Source organism: Pteropus medius, unplaced genomic scaffold, assembly GCF_902729225.1.
Source record: "Pteropus medius unplaced genomic scaffold, Ma_sr-lr_union100, whole genome shotgun sequence".
Taxonomy (NCBI): Eukaryota; Metazoa; Chordata; class Mammalia; order Chiroptera; family Pteropodidae; genus Pteropus; species Pteropus medius.
The window spans coordinates 8,964,399-8,990,730 of NW_024350924.1; the positions used below are offsets into that span (position 1 = coordinate 8,964,399).

Consider the following 26,332-nt stretch of genomic DNA (forward strand, 5'->3'; position numbering starts at 1 on the left):
AGGGGTTGTTGTACATCAAATTCCTCTGAAGGTGAAGAATGTCTGAGGAAACTTATCTAGATTCACTAGGAAGAAATACACTTTCTACGTGACCCAAAGGTTACGTAACTCACCTTCACCTGCCTGGCACATCGTAAGCACTTGACGAATATTTAGTGAATAAATACTTCTCCTCTGTTGCTTTCTCTATCAGAGCACTGAGCATAGTACCTATACCAAAGGTACTGAGTATTACAGTATAAGTTCATTTTGCCCCAAGCAGGCCCAAAATAGAAGAATGGGGACTTTCAAGCAAAATAAGCAAAAACGCTTTGTTCCAGAAAAAAGATTCACTGCAGGATCCTGTTAATTAGATGATTTGCCAAAAGACGAAATACAACCTAATTTACAAAAATAAGATTCACGTGCAACTTTTAGGGAATTGCATAAAGTGAAATCACTTGTAAATCCATCTATTCACCCTCCTCAAAAAAAAGAATATTGTTTAAAATGCCCACAATGACTCCAGACTTGGTCTCTCTCTCCCTCCTCCAACCACGTATCCCCTCCCTTAGTCTGGCTAATTCATATGTGTGTCTCGACATCAGAAAAAGCATCAACTCTTCCAGGAAAATTTACCTCATTCCTCAAACCAAAAAACACCCTGTCTACATCTCTGTTGTTAAATTATTCCACTGTATTATTATTATGTATTTACGGGTCTTTCACTCAACTATGACTCTTCTTTGCTTAGCGAGAAACAAGTCTTAACCTGCTTGATTTCTCTGCTAGGCTTGGAATATTGTACGTTCTCAATAAGTATTTATGGAATGAATGAACATATTATTGACATAAAAACATACAGATCGTAGGATGTATAGGTCACACGGAGGTAAATTTAGTCTGAAAGTGTAAATGAAGTTCGCGGGTCTTAGAGTTTGAGAGGCCTGATGAGTTCCATGTAGCCAGGTGGAGGGATACATGGAAAATCGCAGATAAGGGGGAAAGAATGAATCCAACCTCAGAACTTGCAAAGGAACTGCAAAGGATGAGGGACATCTGCCAGGACGCAGTGGGGATTACGAACAGGGGTACGCACGCAGAGAGACATGAAAATGGCTTAGGAGGACTGGACCGCCTGGGCAAAGATCTCTCTGATCTAAATCTAGACTATGCCAGCTGCCACGAGGCATTACCGCCTTGTCATCACCAGCGCCACGTGTGCACTGCAAGCTTGCTGTCTCTCATTCCAGGTCTTCGGTGCCACGTGTGAGCATTTCTTCCCGAAAGCCTGAACAAGCTCCTTTAAAAGCAGATACGGCAGGGGACTGTCAAAGGCAGCCTCTTACCTGCTGGTTCTGATAAGCCGTGACTGTGGTGAACACGGTCTCGGGGAAGTTGAACGTTTTCACTCCGTCCCCAACAGGTACAGGTTTGGTGGGTGAAAGGTCGCTGCTGAAATCCTTGCGAATCACATGAACTCGGGGCTGGTATTTGTGCATAGAGTGCAGAATGATCTGGAATAAGAAGCGGGAGCGTCAGGCCAGGGTCAGCTCTAAGGTCCCTATATCTTTTAGGCTTTCATGCAAATAAAATCATAGGACGGAAGCATTATAGGAAGAGCACAGATCAGGGGTGGCTGTCCGGGAAACCGGAAATCAGTGTACTTGCTCATGGCAGGAAGGATAAGTCATTGGAGAGCATTACGTGGAGCCGTGGAGCAGAGTATCCTAATCTGGCTGGTGGTTGTAATATGTTTACTTTACCTGTGTAAATACTGAATGACTCTCCCGGTACCATACACATCGCCCCACTAAAAGCTCTCTGAATCTCTGCCATGTGACAGTGGTTCCCTCTCACTTTAAATTTTCAGCTTGGGCTCCCGCTGCCTTTAAATCCTACAAGCTAATATTCATATTTTCTTATTGAATTTATGGACATTCTCTTATGTCATGTGAGAGTGAATGGTATATGTGTGCTCTCCCTTCCTCAAAAAAAGGGTCATTTTTTTTTTTTTTTGAAGCTAGGAGCCATGGGTTTAGCTTCTTCAATTTTCCCACAGCACCTAGTATGGATTCTGACATTCGGTGAAAATTCAGTATATGCTTTACTGCCAAAGATAATTAATAGCTTCGGGTGTTCCAGTTATACCCGAAAAGCCTTAGGCCCTACTCTCCTCTGATAAATTCATAAATTTCTTGACAAATTAACCAGAACTGTCATTTCAGTTTTTTTCTGAGTGTATTCCCTTTAAGTTATTCTACCGAATGTTGCGATTCCACCATTTTTGAATTCATCTTGTGTTTCTGTCTCTGAATTCTCTTGACTAGACCATGAGTCCCTGGAGCACAAGAAGTCTGTCTGATAAACACCACATAACGTACAGCAGACATTTGCTAAACGTTAGATTTGGAATAAACGAAGTTTCACAGGAAGAAAACAAGACTTATGCTTACTTCCTTAGGATGACTTAAAGTGGCAGAATGAGTCTTCTTTTACCTATTTGGAAAAGCCTGGGGCTCGTCAGCTCTAGAGCAAATGGGGGAAGAGGGAGGAAGAAGGAGATGGGATTCTTTGACTCACATGTCCTTGATCGTCCAGTTCATTGTTGGTCAGCTTGAGTTTGTCGAAACTGACCACCTGTCTCATCCAAGTGTCTCCAGAAGCTAGAGAATCGGGGTGTATATAAACTCTTGGGGGCACGGGGGAATCAGCGTTGCCAGCCACCATCCACTTGGAGCTATGATACACGTATCTGAGATAGAGAGAGAGAGAGGAGAATTCAGAGACAGATGCAGAGGGAACGGAGGCTCAGGAGGGACAGGAGAGAGGAGAGACGAAGCGGCGACAAGAATGGAGAAGTAGTAGAGATTCAACAGAGAAGGGTAAGTAATGAGGAAAAATTAGACAGAGGTGGAAATGGGGCGTGAGATGGGGTGGGCGAGAGCAGAGAATTGCTGTGTTGAATGATCCAAGCCGCGTCTCACAGGGAAACGTTCCCGCAGCCCTTTTCCTTCTGCCTCTCCTGGCCTTGCACCCCTGCGTGCACACGCGCGTCCTAAACCCACGTGGCTAGATACGGAAAGGGATTTTACTGCAACCTTTCACCTTTCAAATGCAAACCATATAATCCGTCGGCCACTTGTTCGGGATTTGTTTCCTTATTAAAAACATCTTCTATGTTGTCCTATAAAACACAGCTATATGCAGAGACCCTCTAAGCCTCTCACTTGTTAACTATTTCCTTGCTAAGAATCTGGATTTCGAGGCATTTCTATAAAAATGGAGGGCCTTTGCCTTAGAGCATCACCAGAAACACCGCCAAGTCCTCCCAGTTGGTGTTTTCTTTGATGAAAGAAAATCATCACCTCCACCTTATTTTCCCACAAAACCACTGGAAATGAGATGTTGTTGGTAGCAAAGGAGGTCAGCTTTTCGGACTTTGCTAATGGCCCTGTAGTTCTAGAGTATTCTCCATGAATCCGACACTTCCTGCCTCCCATTTCCAAAGGACCACCTGGGACCTGGACGCTGGCAAACAGGGGCACAGTTCCCAAGATCCTCTAAAACAGATGTGCAGTGTCTCCCCTCGTAAGTCCTGCCATCGAGACCACTTCTCTCTCACGCTGCCATACCAGTCCTGGTCTTCAGATATTTCAAAATGCGTCACGATCCACTGACTGCATTGAGATCTCGAGGGATCAGTTAAGCCACAACTTGTTTCAGACAAGAACTACCTGTAAGCCATCCAAGAGACACAGAGACTGTGATGGCTTTTCATGACTTCGAAGGAAAGTGACTTAACAGACTCGCTCACAACCCGTATGAATGAACAATAATTTTCCCTACGTAGATGTTCTTCTTGAAGTCTCATCCAGTTCTCCTATTTTCCCCTCCGTTGTCCACAGGGTAATCCATCAAATATATTGAAAGCACTGGTCCACTTTCTCCCCTTTCTGAAATCATCTCATCTCAATCAGTATTTTATAAATTAAATCATTCAGTATGTTAATCACTCTCGATGTTAACTGAATTAATTTTAGACCAGATCCATTTGACTTTTGCTACTCTGACAGACACTATACAGTTTGACTCTCCCCAGAAATAGTAGGGAGTCTAGACCAAACTGCCACTGAGCCCTGATTTCCCACCTCTGGTGAATTCTACCTGCCTGGGCTCTGCCACAGGCCATTGGCATATCCTTCATCCTTGTTCCCCATACAGTGCATTAAAGGTGCACTGTTAAAACATTTGGTCTAATGAGTTTAAAGAACGTTCTAGAACGTCAGTGATACCCACAATTCCACCCCTCAGAGCCATTCATTACCTGTATCTTTTATTGTCCACAGGCACAATGTCCATTGCTATGTAGTACTGCTGGTGTGGATCCAGGCCAGTGATTTTTACTCTCATGGCAGGAAACATCCTCCTATGAAGGGGAGTAAGGTAGGAAGCTCAGCAATGAAAGGGGAAGAAGTAGCAGGAGAAAAAGCTGAGAGTCTCTTCTCATTAGGAACTTGAAGCACACCAGGGTCCAGCGCCCTCTAATTCTCAAAGTCGGCAGATAGTTTTCACTTTGGAAATTACCACTATAAAATATGCTGACAACTTATGTTGCTGAAACAGCACCTCTTCTTAATTTAAATTGACTGATTTGATGATTCATACACTCAAAGGGCTCATACCACACCCTGCTTTATATTATTAGTTAACCTTTAATGTGAGGAGAGATGATAGATAGATAGATAGATAGATAGATAGATAGATAGATAGATAGATAGATAGAGGATAGATGGATAGATGGATAGATGGATAGATGGATAGATGGATAGATGGATAGATGGATAGATGGATAGATAGATGACAGAGAGATGATGTGTGCGTATCCACACATACATTTCCTATCAGACCACAACATTCTTGAATATACTCACACTCTTATACTTAACACACTTGAGTAACTTATAATCTTCTTATTCCCCAAGTAGCTTATCGCAGCTTATTATTGATGATCATAAAATATTTCTAATTGATTGAATCTATTTGAAAATGACCACTCTAAAAATAATCTCTCAAGAAAAAGAAAAAAAATGGGGGGACGGTGCTACTACTTCCCAGACAAAGGGCCTCCAAAGGTTTATTCAGGGTTGGGGGAATTGGGTTTTTTTTTTAATGTATAAAACTGTAGAAAAATTCCTGCTAGTTCTCAAGCTGTCAACATGTGTGTTAGGGGAAGGACCCAGTGGAATAGGGAGCAAATACCAAATGAATTCTAGTGGCCTCTGGGCAATACCTTGTTTCTACCACAATGGCTTGTTAAACTTGCCAAAGCAAGCGAGGTCAGGATATGGCACTTTACAACTTACTCTCATAATTGAAGAGGGAACAACCCAAAAGAGGTATTGTGTTTCAAGAAATCCAGAATAAAATTCACCATTCTTTGTTAACCATAAGAAATAAGAAAAACATCAAGCTCTTTTGCATGTCATTCATTTTCGAGCCAGACATAAAAAAGTGCTTGGTTCAAAACTTTGGATCGCCCTGAATGCACTCTAAGGTACTTGTACACAAAATGCTACATTAAGCTTAACCATCTGGGGCCATTTAGCAGAGCTGGGCAGAGCACAGTGCTAATGAGGTCAAGGTCACAGGCTTGATCCACATACAGCCTAATTGGCTTTGCTCCATTTCACGGCCATAGACCATACCATGACCCCAGAAAAACCATCTTGTAAATGCGCACTGGTTGTTTACATGAGGGGCGGTCTGTGCTAGTCACACATTCCACTGCTCACCAGAAGCAGCTTAAAAAGCAAATGTCCTCTGGTAGCAGGTCAATGACATCATAATCATATTTGAGGGAACGTGCAAGAGGGACTATAGACCTTGTAATAGGAATGACGGCTAATTCTTAGTTAAATAACCATTCCTTCTTTCCCACTTTATAACTTTTCAGAAGCTTCTGTTGGTATATCTGTTTAGATTTTATCCCTCTACCTTCGCGAGTTTAATTAGAAAGCCTTATATTTTAGTCTTATGGTAGGCTAATGAAATTTGATAATGGACTGCTCATAATGACTAAATCACTACAGGTTAGGCACTTTAATCCACACTAATTTTTTTTTTAATGGAAACTTTGGTTTATACATTTAAATATAGATCAGTAATTTCCTTCTTAGTAACAATGACTTATGACTGCCCTGTGTATGTAAATGGTGGGAGAGTATCTTGCCAGGGATGGAGAGAAAGTCCTCTCACTTGCCATCTGAGATAAGAAAATGTGGTTCCTCTCAGGCATCTATAGAGGCCGCTTTTCATTGAAAGAGATGAATTTCTTTACTTGATGACTTCAAGAAAAGGGGTTGGATGTTTTTAAATGTAATACCTGTTTTGTCTAAGGCACTTATATGACCTTGAGTAGAGAAGCTACCTGTCTCTTCCCAGTACTCAAGATCTAAAATGAATGATCTGTGTGACTTTGGATAAGTCATTTAACCCCATCACCTACAGAACAAAGGAAAGAGATCAGATGATCTCTAAGGTGCCCTCTTGCTTTAAAATTCTATGACTATATTTAACTTCTCTTTACCTTAAAACTTACCAAAAGTTACTTTTTCTGTTTGTCAGTATTTTAGCACAGAACATCAAGTGAAGTCATAATACCCTAGAGGAAAATTAATCTTTCATATTCACAAAATGAGATGTGTTTGGTTTTAATTTTATGGCTAAATTTATGCCAATTGTTTTGTCTTCCAAACCCATTAATCCCCACAGCCGCCTCTGTCCATGGTGCTGATTATACCGATTAGGTTGGTAACATTCAAAGATGGAGGGCTCTGTAGACTGCAGTCATCCCGAATCAACAGGACTGCAGTTTGGGGGGGTGGGAAGGGATGAGAAGAAGTAGATAGTGACTAAGAGCTTCTGATCAGGAAAAAGAACTAGAGAGTCATATATAACTAATGCAACTAAAAAATGGAAATTGGAAATAAAATGTAAAAGGACACTACATAGGAAGGAAAAAGAAGTGAAAGGAAGAAATCAGCTGGGGGAATGCGGGGCGGGGTGAAGGAAATTCACAGACGAGAAAGGCTTTGTGTGTGTGTGTTTCGGAGTTGTTCCAGAATTACTTCAGTAGCATTACGTGTAGTAACAGCAACTTGTGAGGCAATCCAATACAGAAACAATGCAGTCTCTACACCTAAATAAAAGGATATGACTAAAGAACGGACTGTAGGTCTGTACTGGGAATATCTGGATATATTCAGGCATCAAAGTAAATTTGCGAAGGTAGAGATATGGAAAAGAAAACACTGCAGAAGAAATCACAAAACGAGGTCACAGCAGAGCTGGCAATGAGGTGCTCAATTGAACTGAATTCACTGAAGCACAGGAAACAAAGGGGTAATATCAAGAGCAAAAATGATGGCCTACCCAGACCCAACAGTGATAAGTAAAAGCCCAAAATAAAACTGAAAGATCTTATAGACAAAAAGAGTAATACTTCCCCCTCCCTCCAAACCCAGCCCCTTGACAAAATCTTTTTTCTTGAATTACTGTTTCCTTTCATGACGTAACGTCTCAAAATGTAGCACAGGAGTAGATAGAAACCCAAGCAACAAAAAAGAGATGGCATTGGAAGTTATGTTCCTTCTGAGCTGTTCCTCCTAAGAAGCCTTTCGATGGTTTTATTCTCTACTAAAACTTGGCGAGAGAAGAGGGTTCTAGGAGAGAAAGAAAAAGCACTAGATTTGGGGTTCCTTTTAACATCATGTTTTTGAACTATCTTACTGTACGGGGAGGTTCCTCTATATGCATTCAAGTGAACTGCACCCCATTAAAATATCCTTTTACTTTAAATGTCCACGTTTATGAAGATGTCTTCTGATCAGTGAGGTGAGTCTTTCTGGTCTCCATGACAAGAGACTACATAGATCAGCTTTGAAAATATGAAAACTGCATAACTGTTTTAATTTCAGTGATCCGTCCCTGCATACTTAAGAAGCTTAGCCCTGATTTATTTTTATTTAAATCATTTTTCATTTTTAATCCAAGGGGCAAAAACTACAGCCATTTCTTAACAGGGCAGAGTTATAAATAGTTGAGGCTGTTATGTTGTTTTAGAAACAAACAGATTTGTGTAGAATTCTAGAGCTGCCCTTTATTGGCGTGTGGCCCCAGTCAAGTTAATTAGTCTCTTTTGACCTTTGTATCCTCATCGACATATAGGATTATTATATCCTACCTTATAGGATTCTTATGAAGTTTGAATAATACAGTAGATATTGAGTAGCAAGCACAAAACAGATACATAACTATGGAAAATTGAAAGATACCAATAAAAGAGTAACTTAATTAAAAGTGTTTATTTCAAGAGAAACTGCCTTTTTTAAACTTTTATCATCCTACATAAAAAGTTCTGCAAGAGTTTCCACGAGGTTGCCATTTAAGTTTTGTGATAATTTCAAGCCCACAATAAAACACAGTGGATCAACAAGCAAGGCTCAGAAGATGCACCAAGGCCAATTATTACCAAAAACAAAATTCTTACATGAATGTCTGGCTGCTTTAAATGCCTTGGAAGATGCAAGCTATGGTTTAGGGAGCAAATTTTTTCTCTTGAAAACACAGGATGGTGATGTATCACTTGCTCTGGAAAACAGTTTGGCTGTTACATACCATGGATCTCCAGTATCAACCAAAATACATTTGTGGGTGAAAAATGTTTGCGAAGATAGAGGTGACTTGGTTTGAGTGGCCCTTGGAGGAAAATAGCAAAATCCCAGTGAACACAACAAGATCACTTTGCCAACACGTCCAGATGCAGGAAAGTGAGTGCAAGTGGCTTTGGCTTCACCAAGGCTGCCTGCCACAAATAAATGAAAAGGGGAAAGGCAACAGTTCCTATTCTGTTCTCTGCTCTTTGAACGTGGCCATGCAAAGGAACTTGTCCTTACCTGCCCGCTTTGGTGATGATCATCTCAGTCCCGATGTCATGGAACCTCTTCCAGAGGTCGGCACATTGCAACTCCACCTGAATCTCCTCCATGGAAGACATGGCAGCAGGCACGGCGCCTGCAGCTCCGGGGCCCAGGTCGCCGTGAGCGTCAAAGGAGCAGGAAGTCCGCTTGGGGAGCACCTCCGAGTCTGAACCAGTGCTCGGCTCGGAATCTGCAAAACAAGCCATGGAGCCTCAGGTGAGAACCTGCCGAGCTCCCCACCAACTCTCCTGACCCCGGAAGATGGGAGGCAGGGAGGGAAGGGGGTTGGGCGGCGGAGGGGGGAAGAGGCAAACAAAAGGAGCCTTAAAGCAGGGAAGCTCCAGAGCACGGCACTTGGGGTATTTTTTTTGTTTTTTATGGTTTGTTTTTGTGATTTACGACCTTCTTTCAGGTTTCGTGTTTCCAACATGACATCTGGCATTTTCGTAAGTTTTAGCAACAGCTGAAGAAAATTGGTCAGCAACAGGCAATATCGAGAGTACTAATGTCACCACGTTGAAGGGAGTGAAACCTAACTGGGCAACAAAATAAATAAAGGCCACATTTTTTTTTAAATAATGCTAATAATTACAGGCTCTAGCTCCAGATCTAGATTAGACTATTTCACTTAGGGAAGATCCGGTGCTGACAACATGTTCTTGAATTCCATCCCACTCAGCATCACTGCCCATCAGTCAGTTATTTTTAAACACAGCAATTTTCCCCCCGTGTATATATCAAAAGTAATGAAAAGTTGTTTGGGATCTTTAGAAGCACTTTGTCATACGTTTGAGTAAACGGCTCTTCCTAAGAGTTCAATCAGACCATTTTGGATTAAAAAAAAAAAAAAGGAAAAAACAAAAAAGAAACCATTGTGAGGCAAGAGTGTAAGCATATGGAGAAAGTTACCCAAGGAGGCAGTTGAAACAAAGGGAAGAAATGAGTTCAGAAGAGAGACACCGTGATTGGTCTCTGAAGTACGGGCAGAGGGGAGGGTGATCCAAACAGGAAGGGAGGACTGAGAGCAACCAAATAAAACGCTGGCGTGCTGGGCCAGACGGTCCTTTCCTCCGGTGTCTTCCGTACTCGCAAAGCGGGTGGGGGCATGGAGACTGATGGAGAAGACTAGACTCAGATTGACCAGAGCATTTTCTGTAATTTCTTAAATTCCTTACTTTTAGGGGCCCGGGGCCAAGAATTGTTATCTCCTAAGATTTCTAAAAACTCAGGTTACCTAGGACAATTTTCTTAGGTCAGATGATACTGCAAGCCGAGCCTAAGAATCTTATTTCTCTGACTCACCCTTAACATCGGATCGCTTCCCCATAAGTAAATACATACATAACTGAAGGTCGGAAACAGCGGCGTCTTACTCTGACATCTGGCTCTTCAGTGCTGTCAAAGGTCAGAGCCTCTTGGGCATCAGTCCTTGACACGAGAAGCTGGAAGGAGGGTGGGGCAGCGCCAGACCGTCTTGCTGCCATGCTCGCTTACTGGCAGCAGACTTCCAGCCTGTGAACAACCCATCCCATGATACCTTCATTTTCTTTCCTTCCAGCCCTGATGTGTTCCTCTCTCAAACCCAGGCAGCATTTCCAGCAAGAATCTCCCACAGCTTTGCCAAAGCCCACAGGGAACAAAGTGCCGTTTCTCTCCATCTTCCCCAATTCCTCACCCTTCACTTCTGAAGACATTCAGAGGACTGTAGAACGGAACCAAGCTCCTAAATAACAGGGAAGTCTCTGCCCACAACTTTCAGTTTATCCACAATCACTAGTCAGGTCACCACCTTTACCAGAAAAAAAATAAAAAAGTTTTATAACTAGGTTTTACATGTCTAAGCATATAATTTTATACCTTGGGCTAAACAGGAGCTACTAATTTTGGTCTCCTTCAAACACGGAAAAGTGGAGCTACTTATCTAAGATGAGAGCCGCCGTCAAGTGACAAATGTCCTCCCTCGCCTGATTCTGCATACCTTCCAGGAGCAGAGCCATTCCCTCAGCACACGCTTGGCCAAGGACAGTAACGGCGGTCCTCCGAGACATGGATTCCCAACTCCCAGTGTGTGTCTGTCATATGCCAAGAGCTCCTCCCTTATCAAGAATATTGTGAATGTTTCAAAAACTTCTCAGCAAGATTTTTAAAAAATAACCTTGTCCCATCTTTGGGAACAAAATGTTAAGATACCTCCTTGCCCCAGAGTGCTGTAATTATGAAAAAGTTGGAAACAGACACCCTAAGTAGGGCCCAGCAGAAATTTTGGACATCTGATTTCCCCAATGTGTGTTTAGGAAAGGGGAGGGGAAGGAAAGATATCACTGTAGGAAGTGACAAATATTTAATGGCAGCCAAATGGAGGTTGGGATTGGAACGGGGACTATGGTCGGAGAGTTGGAAAATAAGAGACTCGACTCGTAACTCACCGTGTCATCCAGAATAAAATGAATACTCAGAATGTAACATTAAATGGATCAATGAATAACCTTGGACCACAGCGGACCCATTTCCCCCTCGTGCCATCAGAAAGATTGAACTGAAAACTTCTGTGATCTCTTCCACCTCCGATGACTTGAAGAATGTAAGAATCTTCTCTAATGCAACTTTCCGTGATAAGCTAGGCAACCGCAATGACAAGCAGCATATTTAAAGCTCTTTGGGCAAGACAAGGTATATGAAGAAAAAGACTTGGGGCCCAAACTCACACTATCACAGGAGTTACAGAATCGAATGGATATTCTGTTTATAGTTTCCATCAAATCAATCAATAAGCACCTATCAGCACATGGCCTTATCTGAGGTACCATGTAGGTAATTTGAAACAGAATCCCAGACCTTGAGAAGTTTCCCAGTCAGTGCTGATTAATGATGTGTTTATTGAGTGCTTACTATGTGCCCAGTACTGTGCTAGAGTCTGGCAAATACCAAAGTACACAATGGGGCTCCTCTTCCAGGTATTTCCAGTACAAGCAGAAACCGGGCACTTTCACAAATAATCAGAAACAAAGGCAAATACTGCCACGCAGCTTCCCACGCCATCACGTACTGTCTTGTATGTCACACAGAAATCAGAAGAGAGAGATCGATGAGCTGGAACAGTCCTGGGGACCCGTGGTTGTTAGAAAAGAAATGGACCAGCCAGTGGAGGCAGAGGCAGTATTCGCCCCGTAAGAGGCTTCTCGGGGACAGTTACTTGTTTCCCTGGAAATATTCTGTGCTCCTAGGTTCTCACTGCCTCACAAAAAGAGGCCATGTGACTTATATACAGAATGCAGACACCAGCCCATGTTCGCAGTAACATGGGCACCATGTAATTTTCCATTCTTGACTGTTTCTTAGATGTCCAATTTGGAAATAAAATTAATATCATATGTCATACAGTTTTTTAAAGAAAACTTCTTGAGTAGTTAGGGCTACCTGTGACATAAGCTACCCTATAATACTTTAAAAATGGTAATCTCAGAGGCAAGATCCACAGTCTAGGTAAAACTAAAGTTTAATCCTTTGTAAGATATGTTTCTAAGTCATAGTTATATAAAATATTTAGGCTAATCAGATCAGTTATTTCAGCTGTTAATCACAGTGTGTAATAAAGTTACCAAAGCTATGAACGTAAGAAATGCATAGCTGGTTATTTCAATCAAATCAGGTCACCGTTCAGAAATATAATCAGTCCCTTGAAGATCAGAAAACACCCCTGAGTTTTCAAGTTCTTTTATTCTTGGCAATTTGTGACTTCCTGCCTTCAAAAAATAACCATTAGGAGCTCATTTGAATCACCTGGAAAGACTTCTTGGCTATCCGATGCCTCTTGTGAATAGTATTTTAACAAGGGACGTTTGAGTAAATCAGAAGCATAAATGATAACATCACGCATAATTAAGGAAGTTTAAGGAGAAAACTTAGGGAATCTGCACTGAGCCAGTTAAAAGTCACTGAAGAACACTGTGTAACTCATAGGGTCACATGACATGTCTATTGCCATCCAAAAAATTCCTAAAAAATAAAGTCTAACCACCAGTTCACGGTGCCCCTCATTTTCTCTCTCTGACCCATCCCGTATTGATAAAATGGATACTACAACACAAAGTTCCCACGGAAAGTTGAGGTTAACTCAGAGGGAATTCAATTCTCAATTCATGCAAATAGCAACAATTATGAAATAGTTTCTTACTTTATATTTTACACATTTTCCAATCATGATCCATTTGATGAGGTAGACATGGCATATATTTTTATGTCCATTTTCTGGATGAGAAAATTGCGCTTAAGAAAAAGTAGAAACAACATGGCCTAGAAGGTAAGTCCTCAGTCTACGGAGCCAACGATCAGGTCTCCCCAAGATCATACTCGGGTCAACCCCGGCCAAAGCAGCCAGCAGTTCTGCGACACCTCTCCACCATCTTGACCACGCTTACGACTGAAATGGCTTAGCATGTTCGATCTTGGCCAAGTCTCATAACAATTCCAGTCCCCATTTTCCTTAATCTTTATAGCCTAGCACATCACATTTAACTAGGGATGCTACAAAGTCCCTTTTGAATTCAGTGATTAATGGATAGATCAGCAGCGCAGCTTGAAAACCACCAAGTCCAACAGCAACAAACCAACCACGAGAAGTTGATTTGGTTGACATGTATTTAAAAATGCCTGAGTTGGTACTTTGATTTAATATCAAAATTAATTAGGCACTATTAAAACATATTTCACAGTCTGCCAGGTGATTTTCATCCCCACTTTAACTAATAGTCTTGAGAAACCAAGGCTCCTCGCCAGTGGGGTCTTAGAAAGCCACTCATGTCACAGAGCCTCTGCTTCCTCATCTGTCTCTCCTGCGAGATGCTGGGGAAATAGATCTTCCTGATCGAAATATTACATTTATGTCTTTATGATAAAACTGAATCTAATGATTCTGTTGCTAGTTATGTTAATGACTTTGGACAGTGAGATGAATATAAGCTCGTAAGAACTATCCCAGCCAAATAGATGGTCAACATCTATTGAGCACTTACTGTGTGGCTGGAGCTCTGCTAAGACTTTACATCCACAGCATCATTTCAGAGACCAAATCTAAGAGTTATTATCACCACCATACATTATGAACATGCAAATCCAGGTTGCATCGGTTCACCCCCCCTAAGGATGGCAGGCCTATGAGACTACATTTAATTCCATTTTTATTTCACCAAACATTTCTTCTTTGTATAGATCGGGTTATATGTTAATGAACCTTGACAGATAAAACAGATTCTTGCTCTGAAGCTCACAGTTTGGTAGGAAGGACACACAAACTGTTAAAAAAAGACTGACTGTGATAGTTGCTCCGACAGATAGATGTAGGGGCAAAGTATTAAGGAGCTTTGAAGGTCAAGCAAGTCAATGATGAGAGCATCAAGACGATGTCACAAAGTAACGTTTGAGAATGGACTTGAAACATAAGTTCCATATGAGCAGGCAAAGAATTATGAGGACAGAATTTAAGATAGTGGGAATAACATGAGTAAAGCTTACTCATATTTAGAGAATTACAAACACATTGATATGGCCAGAACTTAAAATACATAAGGGAAGAGAGGAGGTGATAAAAGATAAAGGTGGAAAGTTAGGTTCGATGCAACTAAATGACTATTTATTTAACATTTACTATGTGCCAGTCACTCAGCTAGATTCTTGAGATTCATAATGAGGGGGGAAAAAATCCCTGGCCACATGGACTTTATATTCTAGGAGAAATTTGAGTGTCATAAATGGAGTTTAGACTTTCTTTTCTTTATATCAAAGTTTTCTTTGAAATGTAGGAGAAGATACTTTTGCCTTCCTTTCCAGACTATGAATTCCCTAAACTAAGTCTAATGCTTTGCCACATCTCCTGAATGAATGATGTACAATAGTAGCCTGATTTCAGTGTTGAAGATGGGTGGTAGAAGACTACTGTATATTCATATAAAAGACGAGAATGACCTCAGATTAGATACACAGCGCCACTTCCATAAGACTAGACCTTAGCTGTCATATTTTACTCCAAGGAAGAAAGTAATCTGAAAGAAGGAAGACCGAACCCAGATGATAAACAATCATGCTTTTTTTATTTGTTTGTCTGTTTGTTTGTTCTACCAACAACTGGGACACGACTATACTGAGTGGTACTGCCTATCCGGTATTTGTAGGGCGACCACTCCTTGTTCTGCTTCCTAAGTCCCAAAGTCCCTAAACCAACAGCCCACAGCCATCTAGAGCTCCCATTCACACCGGGGCAGACAGCAGAAGCTCACCCAGGCAGCACTCTGTGTACCAGGCTCCAATAAACTCCTATTTCCAGAGGACCTTTGCAGTGGAAATTGGTTCTGGGATGTCAGATTTTATCAGGTAGCTAAGAGAAATCTGGTGATGAAAGTTTTCACAGAGTAATTCTAAATACGGCAGAAGCAGAGCATTTGGCGCTGACCCGAGTACGGGCTGAGCCCAAATTTGATACCCAGTCCAGAGCTTCAAGGGAATGAACTATAACCCAGGTTGGATTAAACTAAAATTACGATGATAGCAAACACTCAAACGAGCCTGTTAGTTGATTAGTAATGGAATGAAGTCTCCAAGCTCTCAGTGCCCTCTGATTTCTATTTGGGAAAAACGGGGAGGTAACCTGAAACCTGCGGCTCCCATGCCAATAAACCAGTTAAGGAGAGTAAGGGCACACATCCCCACCTGACAACCAGCACCCTCTTGGTGATGCACAGAACCAGAGGCGAGGCCCCAAAGTCATCCCCGAGATCTAAGCCTTTTAAAGAGTTGTTTTGCAAAGAAGTAGCAGCGGTCATTTTTATATCTGTCTCTTGTCGATCAAACCAAGGCTCAGCATCACTAAAGATTCAGGCTAGGGCTCCAGCACGCTTCGAAGGTGAAAGGGAAAAGGGAAAGAAAAGTAAGAAGCTCTACACCGGATCGTACATCAACATCATCCCGCGCGGTCTTCACAGAAAGCCCTACGAAGCGTGCATCCTCCCTGCCATTTTGTAAATGGAGCTTGGCAAAATGAAGAGGCTTTTCTCACATTATCTAACTGGGAGGTGTCAGAGTGGGGTTCGAGTCAGTCCGACACTGGCGGTCATGCCCCTGCCGTGTAGACCGGTGCCGATTTTCCGAGCGAGACCTGCAGCGCTGTGAGCATCCTTCTCTGAACCTGGAAATGCGGGACTAACGTGCGGGCTTCTCCGTCGGAAACAGCTCTATGGAAACTAAAACGCCATCAGTTCTTTAGGGAGACGAGAAAGTTCAAACCAAGGTCACACGGGACTTAGTCTTTCTCAGCAGCAGGGCAGTCACGTTCAGGGATATTTTATGTCCCTTCGGCAACCTAATACTGTTTAATAAGGGCGCACAAGTGTGCAAGGCCCTCTTTTGTTGTATTTTACTTCCTGTCCCCAGCCCCACCCAGGTAAAATATCCACATATGACAGACAGATCGCTGAAGATCACCGTCAATGTCAAATGGCCCTTTTGCTTTAGCCTAGACCATGAGCAAAATAACAGAAAGTACTTGGAAGATGTTTGGAGGTTGAGAAATGCATAATGACACCACTGAAAGACAAGACAAGGCAGCTGAGGTAGTCTCGCTAGTTCAGAATTTGGTTTCTTCAGGCTTACCCCAGGTCAGAGGTCAGGGCCCGGGAGCTTTTGATCGTTTTAACTGGATATCGATGCTTGAGGAGAATTCATCTGACGATATGTATGTGAAAGTACGCTGTAAACAGTGAAGTATCACATTACATATAAGATCATACGCCAACGATCAAGTTCATCAGGAAGACCAAGAAGAAACAAGTCCTGGATTCGCCAGAAGAGTCCCAATTTCAATGATGTTATTTCGTCCTCCCCATAAAATTAAAATTTTTGACACCAACTTTTGGTTCTGAAACTATTCCCGATGAAAGCATGGAAAATGCGTAAATGGAATAATCAAAACTGGGTCACAAGCCACACAGCGATATTCAATCGAAAGCACCTCGTGCACCAGAAGCCCTCCAGAAACTCGGTCTTAATAGACTGGGTGGTCTTCAAGATGTACCAGTCAATTTTAGGCCAGCAGCTGTCAACACAGGCCCCTCCTGAGGCTCTTGGCATTTTTTTCTGTGTGAAGTGACACATCAGTTCATCCGCGAGCCAGTGCTTATTTGCTCTTTGCAACCACAACTACTTCCAGCCTCCACCCCCCACCCTACGGCCATCACACCGTCTGATGTCTGCCACAGTGGTCTATTTCCATGAAGTAAAAAGGAAGCCTCCCCCCAAAGGCCCTAGAACCTGCCTTTTACCTTATTAGGATATTCTCACTGAGTACCAATAAATAAACAAATTCATGCTAATACCCTGAAGCGTAGGAACTAAGCAACCAAATTCCAAGCAACAAGTGTCATTTAACTGACTTCTGGAGACAGTGCCCTTGGGGCTGACGATTTCAAACACATAAGTAGGATAGACATTTGAGTACAGCCGGAGATATGTCATGCCCTTCACATTCTACTCAGGAGGCCACCAGCTACGCTAAGTTTAAAAGCCACCCAACCTATCGAACCAAACCTAGAGAACCATGTGTTTAATGGCTAGAAGAGCCGCATGGCTGGCAGCTATGTAACAACCTCTCCGGCAATCTGAATTCGTCCACTCAGTCAATCATTCATTTATTCAGCAAATACTTATTGATATCTAGCTTGGGTCTGGCAAAGTACTAAGTACTGTGAGGGGCACAAAACTGAATAAGATATGCTCTGCGGAACTTACAAAATCACTTAGGAGACAGGAAAGGTCAATAAAGGATCCAATAAAGGTGCTATAGTCAAAATCCAGCATGGCACGTAGCATGCCGGGGACTGGAATTCGAAAGGCCAAGTTCTAAAGCTCACCTCTTCTTTTGCCAACTGTCTGATCTTGAACAGGTCACTTAAACTCTTTGAGCCTTAGTCATATCATTTGCAAAATAAGGAGAATGTTAGTATCCACTCTGTGAAATTTTTATGAATCATTTACAAAGTGTGTGTCTATGTGTTTCGGTAACCACTTTATCAACAGTAAAAAGAACACATGAACGCTAATATTCATGAGGAGTATCTACAAAATGCCGTGGGAGTTTAGAGGTGAGAAGAACCACTTCCAGCCCAGGGGTCTTTTCTGGACCTAATGAAGAGATGCCTGTAAGATGGAAAGGCAGAGTTGGGGGGAAAAGGAGAAGGATCTTCTAAGAAAAGGGAACTTTATGGCAAAGGCATGGCAGTGAAGTCCACCAGGCAGGTCTGGAGAACAGCGAGTGATTCAGACCCCATCTGCATTATTCCTCTTATACCATCAGCACCTGGGACAGTGTCTTGCACCTATTATGCATTCATTAAATGTTGTTTTTGTTCATGAGTGAATGAATGAATGAATGAATGAATGAGTAAAAGAAAAATGCCGTGTGTTTAACAAAGAAGGGGTAAGGCCGGAGAAAAGCTTGGGAGAATAGGCTGGAGGCGGATGAAGAATCGTGAATGCTATTCTTCTGATCTTCGGGAGAGCAATGTATCCCTGACAATGAGATTTATTAATGAATACCATGTTCCCAATGAAATCCCAGCATGGTCACTGCCACACAGAATCTGAATTATTGGAATCCACTAGCTTTTCATTCCATGACGGCGAATTGTTAAAACCGACCTGCAGTCTTTCGGGGACATCAAATGAGTTCAGTGAATTCGGTCTGTTCCATGAGGAGCAGTCACAGTCAGTACACACGTGCTGGAGCTGGCGCTGCTGCTGGGGGCGGCGGGGAGGGCGGCCAGGTGTGCTCTCCTGCACCGACAGCTGCCGCACGTGCCCCACCTCACGCGGCCAGCGTGCCTGCTGTCCGTCTGCAGTGAACTGGGGTTTCAGAGAAGATGCCAGGAAAGGAACAAGCACCGTCCTTCTTTAGAATCGCACAGACCCAGCTCTGTGACTTTGGGCAAGTGATTTAACCCATCTGAGCCAATTTCCACATCGACAATGATAGAGACGCTGATGGCTCTCGGTAAAGCCCCTGGCACACAGTAGGAGAATATTAAATATTGCTTCCTTCCATCATTGGGGACGGAAAATGACCAAAGGGTTAGATCTTTTCCCAATCATTTCCTTATCCATATCTGAGAGGGGGGGAAAGAAGGTTTGTGTTCTTTCAAATGGAGAAAAGCGAATACAATAAAGAAAGATTTAAATGTAGAACAGGAAGAAATTACGTGGCGAAAAAATAATTTATGGTCTGGAGCCAAAACGGTGAAAATGGAATGGTATTAGGAGAAACAGTGGAAAGGCAGAAGGAGCGAAAACAAAGAAATAGCCAAAACGCCAGCTCAGAAAGCCTGTTTTCATGCGGGTCTACTTAAGTGACACCCGCCTGGCCTGCGATGGCTGCCACGCACCTTGGAAACGGCAGAGAGAACAGGGCAGACCACCGAAACGAGACGCACGTGAGGTCTTCAGTGACGAAATGGACCCAGGCGGGCAACTCTAGCCTTGAACAGAGAGGCGGAGAGAGCCACGCTGGTGGCCCAAGGGCACCGCTCCGCGAGAGGCCGGAAGGACGAGGAAGAGCCGGGAGGCTGCGGGGCCCCCCACCCCAAGTCGACAACCTCGTCAAGAGCCCCCACCCTCTGGCTCAGGGCAAGGAAAACACTCGCGGAGGAGGCAGAGAAGATCCAGAACCTAAATGGCGCTTCCACAGGGCGAGGCCTGAGAGTCTGTCACGTAACTGACAAGTGAGGCCGCTGGGATTTAGCTGAGGGGATGTGCTCAGTGCGGCCCACCCAGAAGCATCAGACAGAAGAAGCCGGGTTTTACACCAAAGCTTGAACTCATCCACCATCCCACACCATCTCAGAAACCTTAAATAAAACCCGATGCTTTGACAATAGAAAGGGAACTACTTTGGGGGCACGGGGCAAGCATTGGGAGTGAAACAAACACCCTGGGTGAGCTGTATTCACAGCGGCATCTTTATATTGACAACTCACCAACCCCAGCTCGAGATGCTTGTAAAACTTAGAATCCCACCGTCACATCCCAAGTCACTAGACCCTCCGGGAAAAGCCCACCTCTCAAGTCTCTCCTGTGTCCTTTTCCTCCTCTAAAGCTGTCCCCAGAAGAGAAGGAGTTGCCAAAGGATGCTCACCCCAGGTGGATTTTGACGATGGCCAAGAAGAGGGTGGAGCGAGGTAAGAATTGCCTAACTCTGCCCTCTGCGCAAAGGCTGATTTGGGAATCCCAAAGCCAGCATGTCATTCCCACCTCCACTGGCTCCTGGCTCCTCGAGTCACCTTGACCAGGTCGCTTCATTCCACTCATTCCTCAGCCAACACCTTGGCCATAGCATGTCTCTGTTTTACCCCAAGCTACCTACCTGGCAGGGTCAGAACGACCTTTGAAGAGACAGTGTCCTCCAAGTGTGTCAGCAGTGCAGAAACTGACAGCTTCTGAAATAGCCGATGTGTCGCTGGGCGTCTGCCGCCTTCTGAAGGCGGGCGGTGGTGTTGCCGAAGCAGCAGGACCTCCTTGGCAAAGCCGCGCCTACCCTCCTCCCCAGGAGGCTCGGTACTGCCTCTCCCTGTCCCAGCCCAGGAAGACTTCGAGCCCAGGGGCCGTGGCATTTAAGCACTGTCAGAGTTCCCACTTCAACCCCCGTCATGGTGCCAGTTCAGCATCTGTCATGATGACCCAGCCCGAACTGTATTTAGAAGCTTCGGACATGGCACCATGTCCTGGCCCATCTCAGAGTGACAGGAGATTTCCTGAGCACCTGGGCTTGTGATTCAAGTGCCCCTCCTCCCAGGGAGTGGGGGTCAAGATGACTTTCCTAACTGTCTGTTTCCTGCTCAGGAAGGGATCTGTGTGTTGAAGGCCTCTCTCAGAGAGTCGATCTCCATCGGCGCTATCGTCTGATGCTATTTTTAACATCCATGGTTTTTATAAAGCTTGCAAGACATGGCAGAGGCAAGATGGAATCATGGGAAAATCAGTCAGAACATGGGTTTAGTGCTGTGTTCATGGACCATTCTTATAAAGATAAATTTCCCTGGAATTACATCCTCGGAGCTCAGAATCTACCGGACGCCTCCAGTAAACAGAGAGCACCTGCCTGTGACTCTTGGCTTCTAGTGGGACAGTCCATAATAGTTCACTTCATCTTGGCAGCCCTATGCCAGTCTTGAAAGTAGCCTACTAGAGTCCAAAAGAAATTAGAAGTCGATTCCTGGTTAGTGGTAAAAAATAAAATAAAATCTCATTTATTTATATTTTAATGTCATCTCCACCCAGGCAGGCAGACTGATAACTGCATAAACCCTAATCAGTGGGCTGTCAGTTTTGAGGGTCTAGGTTGTCCACTCTGCCAGACCACAGGAGAAAGAAAGGCTTTTTTCCTAATCGACCCTCCACTCTCGGCCCCAGTGTTCCCGATCAGAGGCCCGTGGAGATACGCTGTCATTTAAAAGGCATCAGTGTTTGGCCTCTCCCCGTTTCTGGGCAAGGACCCAACACTCAGAGAATGCGGTTTTAGGATCATGGCATCTAATCCATTCGAGGATTATTCTCCCCCACTGCCGCTCAGATGGGCGTGTTAAACATCACCTCCCTTTGTTCTGTAATAAATTCAGCCCCACTAATTCCAAGCCTCTACGCATCACTGGAGTTTAAAGATGGCGTTTTGACAGGTCAGATATTTAGAATCGATAGACCACCAACCAGTCAAAAATCTTAAGTAGTTTTAGGAACATGTGGAAGTAATTTTTCCCGAGAATTCACAAGTCTGGAGGATGAGATCTTATTGATGGCCTGTGGGCTGTTGTATATATTAAAATATTGCTTTATATTCCATATTCTATAGGTAATCAAACTGACTTAAGAATGAAGGCAGATTTTCCTTATTATACCAAATATTACACATTATCAGGTACAAATTACAGTGGAGAACACATTATGTAGCATCTTTAGAAGAACTGATAAAAGACAGAGAAAATTATAAATGAATGTGCAATGACTGATATGCAAAATACAAATGTTATAGGGTAGAAATTTCATAGAAATCAGAATATTTTGCATGACACTGGCTATCCACCTGTATTTTCATTACAATCATCTCGACGATAGGCGATGAACCTTCGCGTAAAAAAAATTCTATAAAATATTCATTTCTAATTTTTTAAATGAAGAGGTTATTAACCTAAAGTCAATGACAGGCTTTGGGAGTTTCTAAGTGACCTAAAATTCTAAGTTGCATTCTTCTGGGAAGAGGATGTGTGGTAATTATTAGATTCTCAGAGGAATCTATGACTTGAAAAGGACAAGGACCACTCGTTTGGTAGGTTTTCTTCAAGTGGGACAAATGTCCATTTTCCAAGTTCTCTTCTGCTATCAAGGAAAGCCTTTCCCCTTAGCCAGATATTTCCAGTGGAAGAAATATTCCAAAGAATACGACACAGAATATAGGTGCATCTTAATAAAAACATATTCTTTGTCTCACTTTCAAAGACCAAGTGGTTGCGTTTCTCTGTCAGTGTGAAATGGCCGTATGGGACCACTCCAGCTTCTTCTGCATGCTTCTTTATTTCCCATTTATCTTTATTTTAACCACGTATAAGCGCGTGCATAAATGGGTTTCTTTTGTTACGATCATCCATATCGAATCATTTGGGGAAGTAGGGGGATGATAAATTATCTTCGAGTGAATGAAAATGAGGCTTCTCCTTGGGCCTCACAGCTTTTACTCTCCTACTGTCCCTTCCTGCTTCCTCCCATCTCTCAGAGAACCCTCAGGGGGCCAGGCTGTTGCTCCTCGTGTGTGCTAGAACCACAGCAAGTTTGCTGTTGCGGGACGCCCAGTCCAGGCCCCTCACGGGGGACTTGCTCTCAGTCCACAGTCCCCACACCTCGGAAAGAGTCTTCCCACCCCCCAGTCCCCAGCCCTGCCCCCATGTCCTCTAGGACAGGGCCTGCGCCTGGCACTGGAGCCAGGAAGCAGCTCCTCGGGGAAAGCTGGGCACGGTGAGGTGGTGACGCTGCCCGCTGCAGAACTGCCACGGCTGTCGGAAAGGCCACGGCCACAGAGAGCACTGCCCGCGAGAACACTCTGGCGAGGTGTTTGTTTGCTGCCGAGAACCTCTTTGCCCTCACGGTCTATTTTTACCACGCTGTGACGCAAAGACTCTACTGTCCTTAAAGTGAGTAATAAACAGAATAAACTCTCCGTTATCTGTCATTCTACAGTGAAGGGAGCCCTGGATTCACAATCAGAAGGTGGGAGTTGGAGCCCTGGCACTGACCTTGATAGGACCTTGAGGAAGCCATTGAACCCAGCTGAGTCTCGGTTGACGCGTCTTTGGAAAGTGGACAAGGAATGCCGCTGCTTACCCAGCTCGGCGAGTCCTCAGCAGGGTGAAATAGTGCGGATGAAGCACTTTGAAAACTACAAGCGCCTTGGAAATGTAGGTTATCAGCGCTACACTTAGTCATTTAAGCCACAGAGATTTTTGTGTGTGCTCTAAACATCATGCTAGAGCCACACTTACTTCACAGCTCCCATTAAAGACGGGAAACCGAGACTCAGCAGCGAGGTGGTGACGTGAGAAGACCCGCTTGCTGGGAGCCTGGATCCTCCCTTCTGACTCATCTACGCCTCCCTAAGCAACCGCCGCCTCGTCTTTCAAATGGTGGCGATAATCCCTAGCTCCTGTGAGGAAAGATCGAGGCAGAATGACCTCCCCAGCATCTCGTGCCATGACCTGTGTCACAGGGTACCTAGCGATGGAGTGGGACTCGCACCCAGTTCCGCTGGCCGATGGACCCCATCATATCATTGCTGCCATGGCCTCGGAACCACAGCACCAGCCCAGCTTCCCAGTGACGAGCCTGTGCTGTGATAAGATCCTGAATCATCAACAATGAGACATCACAGTACGGTTAGGGTCTCTCCCATGCATAGTGCCTTTTTCTATCTTCTGATTTTCTGTTAATCAGATTCTGTCACATCTTTTCACCGATCAAACAAAACAGCCCATCCCCTAATGGGGCAGGCAGATTCCTTCTTTAAATGATCCGATTACAGTCCACTCCATATCACCTACCCCTTGATACAGAGGTCACTAGGCTATAGGATACTTAATATGGCCAAAGAGTCTTACCCATGCCCAGTGACAGCAGGCTGGGTGCAGTCCCCACGGGATCCCCAGACCTGCAGCAGAGATGGCCTTCCGCTCCCCGGTGTGACATGTAGGCTAGTCCCAGTGAAACCTCGACTTTTCCAAAAGGTTACTCGGCTTCCCCAAGGTCAACAATGCTGCCTCTTCTTCTGTCTCTGGGCCTCGGCATAGCTCTTCCCTGCGAACCTACCCCACTTCCTTGCCCCACAGCCCTTGCCGCCACGGTGGGACTCAGCCACGTGGACAGCCTTTAAACTCTACAGGGAGATGTCACATGAAGGGTGCTGCCACTGGTTCCCGTTTCTCCCGAAGCCGGCTCCTGTGGCCTCCGAGGCAGGGAATTTCCTTCCTGTCACAAAGAGCCTGCCATGGTTCACACTGCCAAGATTACACATCCGGGTTCAGTTCTCACAAAACGATTTATCTCTGGAGATGGATATTCTGCTAACTCAGTCCTAAGAAGAAAGAACGTGACGTGGTCCATGCTCCCGAACCAAGCTACCTGCGAAAGACCTCTGCGTTGTTGTGATTTATAATTTAATTACGAGCCAACATGGTCCATGATAAAATACATCCTCTTAGCCAAGGAGAACGAATGAGCTTTAACATCTGTGTCAACTCCAGTCACTCGATGGTGACAGTTGAGAGCACAAAATTAAGGAGCACGAGGCGCAATCCAAGCTCAGAGAGAGGAGTTCCAGATGGATTCGTGGTGTCGCCATGGGCACGGGGGCAGGGGAGCCAGCACCCTGCACGTTACGTATTCGCTGTCTTATTCTTTCCAAGTTTTCTACTGAAATGCCACCACGCACAAATCGCCTCCCTGTCCCTCTTACCTGTGTTAAGAGAATAAAGGCTATCATGTCATCGTTCATATTTTGTGCCATTCTTTCCAAGTGGGCCAGGTTTTCCGGAGGCAGCAGATAGGCTACTAATCTCTCTCCTCTAGCAAGAAGGTCATCATGCTAGCGAACTTCCTCTGCTCTGACACAGTTGTGGTTTTAATGGAGAACTAATGTCTTCATCAGTATCTGTGCTATTTCACACTTCATTTCCTTCCCCAACTCTTGGATGAAAACCATCCAGTCCTGGTGATTTACTTTGTGGGAGTTTCTTTCAAGTTAGTTCCCTTCTCCAGCGATGCCACGCAAGCATTTTCAGGGCTCCGGCTGGGGAGCACCCGGCCTTTGAAACATCAGTGTGTGATCAAGTCGTTCTAGAAAGCCAAAGTCTTTGGCAGGGACCTGGTAGGGAGGCCTTTTGCCGAGGCCTTTGAACCTGAGAGTAACAAAAGCAGCTGCTACTTTTTCTGTCTCTCTGGTCCAGTGGCTCAAGGTGGCCCAGACACTGGGACCCTGAGAACTGGGAACAGATGGGCAGAAAACGCAGGAGCTTTGAAACTGTGATCCATAATTCAGGCTGTCTCCAGTCTTCGTCAATGAGTTTCTCGAAATCTCCAAATAATCACAAGGGAAGAATGGTCTTAAACTTCCTTTATATGTTCTGAAGCTGTTCTCTAAGACAGTCCTAACTTCAAATATTTCATTCTGTGACGCTTCGGATCTGTATCTGCATTTAAAATATATAGATAGGAGCTCTTACTCTAATTTCTTGCTTGAAAAATCATCCCTTTGCAGAAGTTTATAATAAATACTTTTAATCTGGTACATTCTGGCCGCATGGCACCACTGGGAGGAATGGATATGGAGGGCGAAGGAAGTGGTGTCACAACTTCAAAAAAACTTAAAGGACTACTCGTGTGGGCCACAGACAGAGTCCCCTCCACGGGAGCAGTCACACAGCCTCGGGGGCCGGCCACCCGTGGCCATGACGGAGAGATTCTTCTGCTGATGTGAGGTGTGAGGCTTCAGCGGGGCAGGGCTACATCTGACTTGTTCTCCACTGGGAGGGGACATGAGGGGACTGAGGATGAGGGACCCAAGACGGAATGCAGAGCCAAGACCCACTGGCATAAAAGAACCGCTCCCTTCACGTATTTTTGGGACAGAGATCTCCATATTGTGGTCTCGTTTTTGTCGTTTACCTGAGAACCAGAGCCGTGTGGACCACTGAAGTACTGACGTGTCCGCCAACAGCAGCTTAAGAAAATATATAAGCGCCTTTCTTCAGAGCAAACTCCAAACGTAGGGCACCGGCCTGAGCTGCATGACCTCCTAC

The 26,332-nt window shown here is 44.2% G+C and overlaps 1 protein-coding gene across 2 annotated transcripts in view; it reads right to left on the minus strand.

Moving 5' to 3' along the window:
* The window catches only part of TBX15 (T-box transcription factor 15), a 107,395-nt gene that overhangs the window by 36,428 nt on the left and 44,635 nt on the right, over positions 1-26,332 (minus strand). Inside the window, exons 1-5 of one of the 2 annotated variants that reach the window (XM_039841332.1) lie at positions 19,929-19,932; positions 8,937-9,150; positions 4,307-4,408; positions 2,563-2,734; positions 1,329-1,496 (exon numbers count right to left, since the gene is read on the minus strand). In XM_039841332.1, coding sequence (XP_039697266.1) covers positions 1,329-1,496; positions 2,563-2,734; positions 4,307-4,408; positions 8,937-9,037 — 543 coding nt within the window. In that variant the 5' untranslated portion in view covers positions 9,038-9,150; positions 19,929-19,932. Of the gene's footprint in view, positions 1-1,328; positions 1,497-2,562; positions 2,735-4,306; positions 4,409-8,936; positions 9,151-19,928; positions 19,933-26,332 lie in introns of those variants that run through there. The other variant, XM_039841331.1, reaches the window with a different exon arrangement.